Genomic DNA, 10,834 nt, shown 5'->3' with positions numbered 1-10,834 from the left:
CAATTTGCATGTTAAAATGTCATGATGCAACTTCCACAATTGTTTAGTGTGTCCATTCTTTAAACTGAGGTCAAAGTTATCGCAAATCCATGTTCATAGGCTGGAGTGTTTACGGACATATTTAATCTCTCCCTATCGCAGTCTGCTGTCCACACATGCTTCAAGATGGCCACCATTGTTCCCCTACCCAAGAAAGCAAAGGTAACTTAATTAAATGACTATCGCCCCGTAGCACTCACTTCTGTCATCATGAAGTGCTTTGAGAGGCTAGTTAAAGATCATATCACCCCTGCCTTACCGGACACCCTAGATCCACTTCAATTTGCTTACTGCCCAATAGATCCACTGACGCACTGCCCTATCCCATCTGGACAAGAGGAATACCTATGTAAGAATGCTGTTTATTGACTATAGCTCAGCATTCAACACCATAGTACCCTCTAAGCTCATCATTAAGCTTGAGGCCCTGGGTCTGAACCCCGCCCTGTGCAACTGGGTCCTGGACTTCCTGACAGGCCACTCCCAAGGTGGTGAAGATAGGAAACAACACCTCCACTTCGCTGGTCCTCAACACTGGGGCTCCACAAGGGTGTGTGCTCAGCCCCCTCCTGTACTCCCTGTTCCCACACGCCTCCAACTCAATCAACAAGTTTGCAGACGACAACAGTAGTAGGCCTGATTACCAACAATGATGAGACAGCACCACAGGGAGGAGGTGAGGGCCCTGGGTATGTGGTGCAATGAAAATAACCTCTCAATGTCAACAAAACAAAGGAGCCTATCGTGAACTTGAGGGAACACGCCCCTATCCACATTGACAGGATTGCAGTGGAAAGCTTCCAGTTCCTCGGCGTACACGTCACTGATAAACTGAAATGGTCCACCCACACACACAGTGTGGTGACGAAGAAGCAACAGTGCCTCTTCAACCTCAGGAGGCTGAAGAAATTTGGCTTTTGATTTTATTTTAGATTTTATTTGGATCTCTTTTAGTCCCCATTTGGACTAATCTTCCAAGAGTCCATAAACATTAAAATACAATTTATAATACGAACACATTTTCACATATAACACACTATTACAAACATACATAATATACTAACATAATGACCCAATAAATACTCAATCTAAAAAATATTGATTCTTCATCTACTATAGTCCCACAACATTTCTATGTATTATATTTAAATCATTTTAAAAATGTTTAAATGTATATATTCAAAGGTTTCTAGTTTGCTCAGTTAATTTATTCAATTTCTTTATTGCTCTAAATCAAAGTGTTCTTTTGCCTATTTCTCTTTTCTGTGTGGATAACGCATAGATGGTGGACAATCTATTCCTAGTATTTATGGAATGTCTGTCTCTTACCAACTGAATACCGTTGTGAATAGAACTTGGCCGTTTTAAATGATGTATATTATGAAATAAAATAAGCATGTTTTTTCAATTATCTTGTCGATTGATGACCAACCAAGAACACTGCGCATGACTGCAACAGAAGAACCATACCTCCACCTTAAAACAATCCTTGCTGCTTTGTTCTGTGCATTCTGCAGCCTCCTAACTTCACTTGATGATGCATTTCCCCAGACCACAGAACAGTAGTTCACCTGACTCTCAATTAATGCTTGTGTTATTTGCTGAATAATTTTTCCTGGTAAATATTTAGCTATCCTTCTGATTATGCATGCTGTTTTAATATTTTTTTTTTTTACATAGATTAGTTATTTGAGACGACCATGATAAGTTGTTGTCTAGCTGCACTCCCAACAGTTTGGTTTCTGCCACTTCTTCAATTTGTACTCCTCCCATACTTAATTGTATCCCATGCTGTTTTGGCCTTTTCCTAGTTGAACAGACCAACATAACTTTGGTTTTCTTGGTCTTTAAAAACAAGTTTGTTTTGGCAAACCCACTCCCTGATATTTTCCAAATCTCCTTGTAAAGCCTACTGTACCTGTTGAACCGATTGTCTTGCTGCATAAATTGTAGTATCATCTGCAAATATAGTAGCTTGAGTTTCAGCTAAGGCATAGGGAAGGTCGTTGGTATATATTAAATAAATAAGTGGCCCAAGGCAGCTGCCCTGCGGTATTCCACAGTTTAACACATGAGGGGAAGAAAATGAACCATTGATATAGGTGGACTGTTTCCTGTCAGTTAGATATGACTGTACCCAATTCAATGCTACCTCCTTAAAATCAGAATGCATTACTTTTGTCAAAATTATTTCATGATCCACTACATCAAATGCTGCACTGAAATCTAAAAATAGTACACCCACAAACTTGCCATTATCCATAGCATTGAGCCACTGGTCAGTCATGTCAACCAATGTAGTGATAGTGGAATGGTTTTTGCGATAAGCATGCTGATTGGCTGTAATCAGATCATTATTTTCCATGTACTCCCACATTTGTCTACTCACAATATCCTCCAATATCTTACTGAGTGTAGGGAGTAGACTAATTGGTCGACTATTGGCAGGAGTAATGGGTTCTTTGCAGTCTTTCGGAATAGGACAGAGTTTCGCATGCTTCCATACATTTGCAAACATCCCCTTTTCCAGTGACCAATTAAATATGTATCTCAGTGGAACTGCAATCTGGGGAGCAGCACAGCGAAGCAAAAAATTGTCCATAAGACCATAACCTGTAGATTTATCATCAGGTAATGACTTCAATAGGTTTAACACCTCCTCCACTGACACCGTTTGCAGACTAAAAGAGCAGATCTTGTTGCTCATAATATGATCATCAATCCATTGGACAATAGCTTGTTTGGAAGAATGTATGTTTACATTGTTGCTCAGTAATTTAATTTCCTTTGTAAAACAATCTGCAAAATGATTGGCAACATTAACTGGTTTTGTTATTATTCTCCCGTCAACCTCCACACTAGATGGGCATGATGAGATAGATGTACCTAAGCCCTTTACTGTGTTCCATACCTTTTTAGAATCATTTTTACAATCAATAAAAGCATTGTTGTAAAATAACTTTTTTTTTCTTTCAATTCAATTTAACTGCATAATTACGTAATGTTCTATAGTTCTGTTCATCAATTTCTAATTTTGACTTGGCTGCTAAGACGTTTGCCATATTTCTTTGAGAAAAAGCCTCACCCAGTTCATCATCAATCCATGGAGATGGACAGGCACCAACTGTACTCTTTCTTATAGGGGCATGATGGCCCATTACCTGTCAGCAAATCAATAAAACATTCTGTAGCGTGATTTAAATCATCCTCTAGATAAATCAGCTCCCAGGGTACAGCAGCCAAATCATTTAGAGATAGCTCATGATTAAATGTTTTAAAATTTATTTTGACCACAATCCTAGGGGGTTTCTTTGGAACCTTGGTGTTCATGGTTATGGTCACAATATTATGGTCTGTCCAGCCCACTGGCATTGATCTGGCTTTTAAGCATTGCAATGGTATATTACAGAAAATCAGATCAATGCATGTCTGAACGATGACCCAACTTAATTGAAGATCTAGTAGTATGATTAACCATTTGTTTCTAACCACAGTTCTTGGCATATCTCATCAATTTTGTTCTATTCAAATTATTTTGATCCTTCCAATTTATATTAAAATCACCCAAGATAAATACATCTCTGTTGCTATCTGTGGCCTGGTCAAACTCAGTACATAAGTCATCCAGATAGGACACCTTAGAGCTAGGAGGTCTATATGTAACGGATGTGAAATGGCTAGCTAGTTAGCGGGTACGCGCTAGTAGCGTTTCAATCAGTTACGTCACTTGCTCTGAAATCTAGATGTAGTGTTGCCCCTTGCTCTGCAAGGGCCGCGGCTTTTGTGGAGCGATGGGTAACGACGCTTCGTGGGTGTCAATTGTTGATGTGTGCAGAGGGTCCCTGGTTCGCGCCCGGGTCGGGGCGAGGGGACGCCGTAAAGTTATACTGTTACATATACACACATCCTACCAATATGGGTGCCTGGTAAGGCAGATGTACTTGAGCCCATAGTGCCTCTATTTGACATACATTAAGGTCATCCCTCCTCTTAAAAGGTATATGATTCTGAATATACAGTGCTACACCCCCACCATTCCAATTCCTGTCCCTTTTCAATAGACTATATCCTTGAATGTTAATTTGCCCATCATTTACAGATGCATCTAAATGCGTTTCAGTCAAAGCCAAAATATGAATATTATTTATGTTGACCAAGTTAAAAACCTAATGTATTTTGTTAGGAAGGCTACATACATTAACCTGAGCTATATGCAGCCCTTTCCTTATCAAGTGGAGATCAATAGAGCATGTATTCGTTATAGTTGAAGTTGTCATGATACACTACAACACACAAACTCAGATTTGAACATTAAATTAAAATAGCCAGGGAGTTACTCTAGAGTCCTGATACAATTGCCCGTTGATAGAGTTTATCCATCGCCATGGAGACTCGTTGATTCAGGCAACGCTTTTCCTTCATGGTGGGATATAGTTTTTTTCTCCTTTCATTGATCTCGGTGGGGAAGTGATCATTCATTCCAAAATCAGTGTTTCTGAGTTCTCTCCCATGTTCTTCGTCATTTCCCTTTGCTTAAGTTTGTCAAAACATGCAATAATAGCCCGTGGCCTATTTCCAGAGGCCTTACATATTCTATGGACTCTGGAGAAAGTGGCATTACGCACAACATCAGTGGGCAGTTTTAGTTGAGTTGACAAAGTCTCGGACTGTGTCCTCACAGCCTCTGCTGTTGTCATTCTCCGGTATCCCTGAAAATATTAGATTGTTCCGCATTGATAGACACTGTACATCAAGCAAGTTTTCTTTGTTGTTTGTTCCCCCTTTGCACCACCTCCACCTTGCTATGAATAGAGTCTACAGTACCTTCAGCGCCGTGTTCTCTTTCCTTAGATCATCAGTCTGACGTTCGCTGAATTCTATACTAGCACATAATGCATTGATGTCCTCTCGTAATATATCCAAGATATCAAGTTTGGCAAACCTTTCATTGATGGATTTTAACAAGTCAACATCCATATCAGTAAACCTCTCCCCACTCGCGCCCTCTTACTAGGGGATGGTTTGGTTCCATCGTTGATACCTATTGGCCAACCTGGTTTTGGTTTGTTTTGTTGATTGGGTTGGTTGTCCTTAACAATGCTCGAATCCTCCGAAACCAGCGACATGTTTCTTTGAGTTCGTAAGTATCTCTCGTCAGTGAATCGTTCAAGCTCTTCAATGGATTCTGAATCATCCAGCGTGTTTACAGGCAGAGTTAAACACACAAACTGTTCAGCCGCAACTGAAAACCTCTGGTTGAAAGTCTCCGAGTGCATTGGTTTTCTTTACAACAAATCCTCTCGTGATGTGTGAGTCACTGTTCCGTCCATGTAGTTGTTGCCTGCTAGATTCAAGCAGTGTTGCTATGTCCGCGGTATTCCTGTTAAAATGAAGAGTGGGACAAAAGATCAAGGACAACAACCCCCGAGCCACTGCCTGTTCACCTCACTATCATCCAGAAGGCGAGGTCAGTACAGGTTCATCAAAGCTGGGACCGAGAAACTGAAAAACAGCTTCTATTTCAAGGCCATCAGCCTGTTAAATAGCTATCACTAGCACATTTAAGGCTACTGCCCTTTATGCATAGACTTGAAATCACTGGCCACTTTAATAATGGATCACTAGTCACTAATAATGTTTACATATTTTGCATACCCATCTCATGTATATACTGCATTCTATTGTACTGCATCTTAGTCTATGCCATGCTGACATTGCTTGTCCAAATATTTATATATTCTTAATTCCATTCCTCTACTTAGAAGTGTGTATAGTTAGATATTACTGCACTGTTGGAGCTAGAAACAAGCATTAAGCTAAACACGCATGTCCAATAACATTTGATTAATCCAGTGAAATTATGACTAGTTCAAAATCTTGCCATACCCTGAAAAAAGCTTTGTTAACTAACGAGGGAGATCACAATTGGTAAGTGAATATTTAATTGTGCACAATGGAGCAAAACAACATTTAAAACAAGAACATAATGACTGACTGCTTTCGTGTGCTTAGTTGTAGACCAAATATACAGTACGTATCAACTATTGAAACAAAATCCATGGTGAATTAGTTTGTCTATTTTAGCATTAAAACATGACTGTTCTTAAATAGCACTTAAAATGACCAAAAACTGAATGAGAAAAATAAGACATCCGAGGTACATAGTTACTAATATGATGCACAAGGTTGCATGATGAATGTTCCACTCCACGTTACACCATTTTCTTGACTTCAGCAGCAAAGAGTTATCAAAATGGAATATGTACAAAAATATTGTCGCAATAATGACAAATTGGTAAGCCTTGCAACACAATCCTAAGTAACATTCAATCTGTAGATTATTCATATAACAGTTAAATTGACTGTAAAAACCATTTAAAGAATAAGGTTAGGAATCTTGAATGTCTGCTTGTAGGGTGTGTGGACAAACATGCACTGAGAAACGATAGGATAACATCTTAAAACCTACATTAGAAAAATTAAATGCTTCAATGAAAAGAAATTGTCAGTCAGACTGCCTCATTTAATATCAAGCAAGAGTAATTTAAAAACAAATAAAACTGCTAAAATACAGCATTTCCCCTAGTATCAAATCACCATTAAGGCGATTAGGAGGGGTCCCCGACTTGCCGATTAAAATGTACAGGTCCAATCAGAGTCCCAATGTAACGGGTCACAACAGAGCAAGTTCCCCTGGGACTATTAAAAAAATTAAATAAAAAAGATTGCAGGCATAAATATTTACGTCGTCTTCCTGAATCCTTTCAAGATGGGGTAGATATTTTCAAATGCTTCATAAATTTCTCCTCTGACCTTTGCACCTTGAAATAAGCAGCAAAAAGGATAGTAAAGTTACATTTGACAACAAATGCCCTTACTCTATGTTATTAGGAAAGGGAGAAAAACCTCACCTGTTAATACAACTTTGCCTGAAACGAATATCAGCAGAACAATTCTGGGTTTGATCATTCTGTAGATTAGCCCAGGGAACAACTCAGGTTCATAACTGGAAAAAATAAGGGGAAAAATGAGGCCTACTTCTTATCTTTGCTCCCAGTACTAAATCACTTTAGAATACCAATCTTAGTATTATAAACAATGTACAAAATATGGCAGAATTATAAGTATAAGAATGCATCCCATCAGATATTACAGGCTTTAATTTTGCAGTAGTGAATGACAAACCTGCTGAACTGTTGGTGAGTTAGTACAAGTCCCTCTAACCGAATGGGGAATTTGACATCACAGCTGCCCACCATGTTCTGAATCTTGAAATCAAGAAATTTGGCTGGGAAGCCCAACTTCTGCACGACTCTGGCGTATTTCCTAGCCGCTAGGCGGGACTGCTCTTCACTAGAGGGGTAGGAGAGAGCATGAGGAGGTCTTTAAACAGATGTTGTTTTGACATGTTTTGTGTTCTTTAAAAAAAAGATGATATTAACCTTTTGGCTCCTGTGCAAACCATTTTCCCAGAACTGAAGATAAGTGCAGTTGTTCTTGGCTCTCGTATTCTCATGATTACAGCAGCAAATCGCTGTAAGACAAGAACAGTTGAGAAAGTTGTACATTTTGTCAATAGAACAGTGTCTTGGTGGGACATTCTCAGACCCGAAGCAACATGCCTTGTGGGCCCATTCTAGTTACATTTTAGCCTGGTCCTATTTCACCTTTCCCTGGGCCCTGACAATGATTTGTGCAAATGAAGAATAACAATTTATGCTTACCTTGGGGTTGTACTCAGCATTTCTAGCTCGCAGTGCTATTGTTTTCAAGTCAAGTTTGCAGCCCAAGTTCACAGTGGATACGATGTTCCTAAAAAAGGGAAGGACATAAACCATGCCATCAGGATGGGAGATTCTCGCTGTTGATATGGTCACATCACTATTCACCTTCATCTATTAGCTTCTTGTGTTTCCGCTTTATAGGAGTACATAGGGGTTGAGACTAATGAACTAATGAATTGTTCAGGAACACTTACTGTAACTGAGGGACAATCCCAGAACTCTCAGAGGCAGGAGTGGCAGGTGTGATGGGTGTCATGGGGGTTAGCGGTGTAGCGGTGTAGAGGGGGGTGTTTCCTGGCAGTGTGGTGGTGGTGACCGTTTGGGAGTGATAAAGCTGTGGTGTCTGTCCCAAACCCCCTGGCACCCCAGCCTGCTGGGCCGAAGCCTGCTGCTGTTGTTGCCGCTGCTGCTCTTCCAGGAGAGACAGGCTGTTGGTGTTCGTGACAGGTTGGGGAGTCAGACCACTGCCATAGGGCATCATGGGGCTGAAAATGGGCATACCAGGAGTCATTGCCCCCTTTGACAGATGGAAGAACAATCCCTCAATTAGGCTAGTTGAATCTAAAACATTTGAGCAATGTTCATCCTGTGTTGACAACAATAACGTCTCACTCAAATTAGTTACCTGAGGGGAGGCAAGACCCTGGAAAGGTGGCAAACTGTTGTTCTGCTCCATGTCCTCAAAGTATGAAGCGTTCACTTGACTGGCCGTCTCAAAGGCCTGAAATTCTCTGAGGAGTAGGAGCAATTCTGGTTTTGATAATTTCGACAACAGTCATGAATCGTAATAGCAGAGCGTAGCAGCGAACCCCTTAGATCGCTTCTTTTGACCAGAAAGAACAGACAAATCACATACAGAAAGTTGGCTAAGCATTGAGATCGGGGAAATCGGTGGCAAACACTGTTGTCAATGGAAACTTGACCAATCACTCAACTAGACCACATAATGCAGCAGTACCTAACTAACGATAGACAGCTAATTATCTAATTAGTTAACCTTTGCAGCCAGACAGTCAGCTAACAAACGTTAACTAAGTTAGCTACCGCTACAGTGGCGCGCGAACTTTTAACATAGCTACCTAGCACTTTAACACCACGCATTGAAATTCAATCCAACTTTGCAATGTATGCTTTTGTTTACAGAAACCATGCAACTTCGTGTGAGTGTAAAAAACAGTTTGGCGCAAATTTCGCACCGGACTTGCAGTTGGCCAGGTTAGCGTAGTAACGTTAGTTACGTTAGCAAGCTAGCTACTGCCATGGCAACACTCGTGTGGTCGTTAGTGTTTTGCTCACTAAGTGATGCTGTTGTGTTGAGAAGGGACTCCGTAAATATGTAAAATACTCACCCCCGTCTCTATAACATTCAAAGGAGCTTTGGCTAGCTGATGGTTCCACAGATTCATGCACTTGCTCTAAACAGCGACATCAGTGACCACTTCCGGTGTCAAAGTTCCTAAGCCTTTTCCGATGAGGTTTAACCGCGGTTGGCATCCATCAAAGTTCCTATTACATTCTTGATTATTTTCTCTGACAAGGTACAAGGGCAACAGTTCCCCCAAATCAAAAACAGAAAGTGCTGTTCAAGAAAAAATAAAAGGGGTTGGCATTATATATTTTCTTGCCCTGAGCGTGTGTAGTCTTCTTCGATTAAGTTTAACAGCGGTTGGCATCCAATACATTTTGCATTACCGCCACGTACTAGACTGGCGTATAACTCACTTACACTTCCCTTAAAAATAACAAAATAAAAATAAGAAATAAATACCCTACCGTCTAACACTACACTCATATTTGTTTTATTTTTTATAAAAAATACTCCACTATTTCTATCTATTTAGCCCTACTTGAGGCCAACAGCCAGAAAGAATGGGACACCACCACTTAAAACATAATGTAAATCTTCTGATATCAAGTCTCGCACACCTACATACTCTTTGCAGCTGCCACCACAACCTATTTTCTGCGACTTACATTCCATCCCTGCAGTACAGTTGATAACCATTGCTATAAATACCAAAAATCCAATCTTACTGAAACATATATCACTTGTTGGTTTATCCCTCTGTACTGGTACAGATCTAATACTCACACCACTCCTCTCCCTCCCCCTTGATCTTCCTCTACTTTCTTCACTGCCTCAGTATATGACAACTTCTGCACTATTCTAACCCTGGAAACCTCAACCTGCCTCTCGCACGGGACATTTCTGATCCCCAGCCCCATGGGCACCCCTACAATTAACACTCACCACTACTTTCCCCAATGCTACACATTCCTTTGTCTCATGCCCTTCTGCACACCTAGGAACCTCCCTCCTTCACACTGCTGCCACATGCCCATAAGCTTGACACCTGTAACAGCGTAATATATTTGGTACAAAAGCTTGTACAGGATAACATATATCATAACATCACTTTGTCAGGCAAAGACTCAACATCAAAACTCAAAAGAACAGACAATTACTCTTTCTCCACTCACACCACCCGGTCTGCGTCACACCAAACGACGAGCATCACAAACACCGGGAATCTTCCCATTCGGTTGGTCAGCTTTCACATTTACCGCTACCCCAGTAATCACTCCTTTTAATGGCGCCCTTTTCTTGAGAGCAAAACAATTCACGTCTCTTGCCCCAATTCGTTTAACACAGAGCACCTGCTCCCCCTGACCAGCAGAAACACAAACATCACAAGATCACTTCTGGTTCCCCTCACTGATTCCACAGCAGCCAACTGTTTTCACCCACCCTGAAACCACAAATGGATCAGTCAAAAGGCAAGGGTCCACTTTTTCCAAAAACTTCACTCCTGTCAGACTCATCTTTATCCTGACCCATGTGTAGTCTTCCTGGCCTGAGCATGCTTAGATATGATTTTTGCTTTTATGGCACAGGTTGTAGTGCACATGCCTTGATCCACAGGGTCACTGAACCCCTGCTTCTGCAGTTGCCCCTCAATAATTACATTGGTGGCAGCAGAAGGATAATCCCTGGTTTCTGTTCTTTGTCA

At 40.8% G+C, this 10,834-nt stretch overlaps 1 protein-coding gene across 3 annotated transcripts; it reads right to left on the bottom strand.

Moving 5' to 3' along the window:
- Positions 1 to 3,899: 3,899 nt before the first annotated feature.
- Positions 3,900 to 9,268, bottom strand: LOC120030007 (TATA-box-binding protein-like). 3 transcript variants are annotated; one of them, XM_038975323.1, is made up of 8 exons: positions 9,173 to 9,268; positions 8,449 to 8,554; positions 8,018 to 8,340; positions 7,764 to 7,851; positions 7,482 to 7,573; positions 7,225 to 7,392; positions 6,951 to 7,045; positions 3,900 to 5,419 (listed from the first exon to the last, which is right to left on the bottom strand). In XM_038975323.1, exons 2-8 carry the CDS (start codon positions 8,497 to 8,499, stop codon positions 5,403 to 5,405), a joined length of 834 nt encoding a protein of 277 aa, XP_038831251.1. In that variant the 5' UTR covers positions 8,500 to 8,554; positions 9,173 to 9,268; the 3' UTR covers positions 3,900 to 5,402. The 3 variants fall into 3 exon arrangements, with proteins under 3 accessions (XP_038831251.1, XP_038831249.1, XP_038831250.1); XM_038975321.1 differs by lacking the exon at positions 3,900 to 5,419 and adding an exon at positions 5,965 to 6,860; XM_038975322.1 differs by lacking the exon at positions 3,900 to 5,419 and adding an exon at positions 5,965 to 6,860 and having other exon boundaries at positions 8,449 to 8,646; positions 9,173 to 9,256.
- Positions 9,269 to 10,834: the final 1,566 nt, after the last annotated feature.

Source organism: Salvelinus namaycush, chromosome 35 (assembly GCF_016432855.1).
Source record: "Salvelinus namaycush isolate Seneca chromosome 35, SaNama_1.0, whole genome shotgun sequence".
Lineage (NCBI taxonomy): Eukaryota > Metazoa > Chordata > Actinopteri > Salmoniformes > Salmonidae > Salvelinus > Salvelinus namaycush.
Note: the sequence above shows the minus strand (reverse complement) of the source record. Positions and strands in the feature narration are given on the sequence as shown.

Coding starts and splice junctions, on each gene's coding strand:
- LOC120030007 (XM_038975321.1), bottom strand. CDS start 8,499: ATGGAGCAGAACAACAGTTTGCCACCTTTCCAGGGTCTTGCCTCCCCT. Junction 8,341..8,448: donor AGGGTCTTGCCTCCCCTCAG/GTAACTAATTTG, acceptor CATCTGTCAAAG/GGGGCAATGACTCCTGGTAT. Junction 7,852..8,017: donor GGGATTGTCCCTCAGTTACA/GTAAGTGTTCCT, acceptor TCCCTTTTTTAG/GAACATCGTATCCACTGTGA.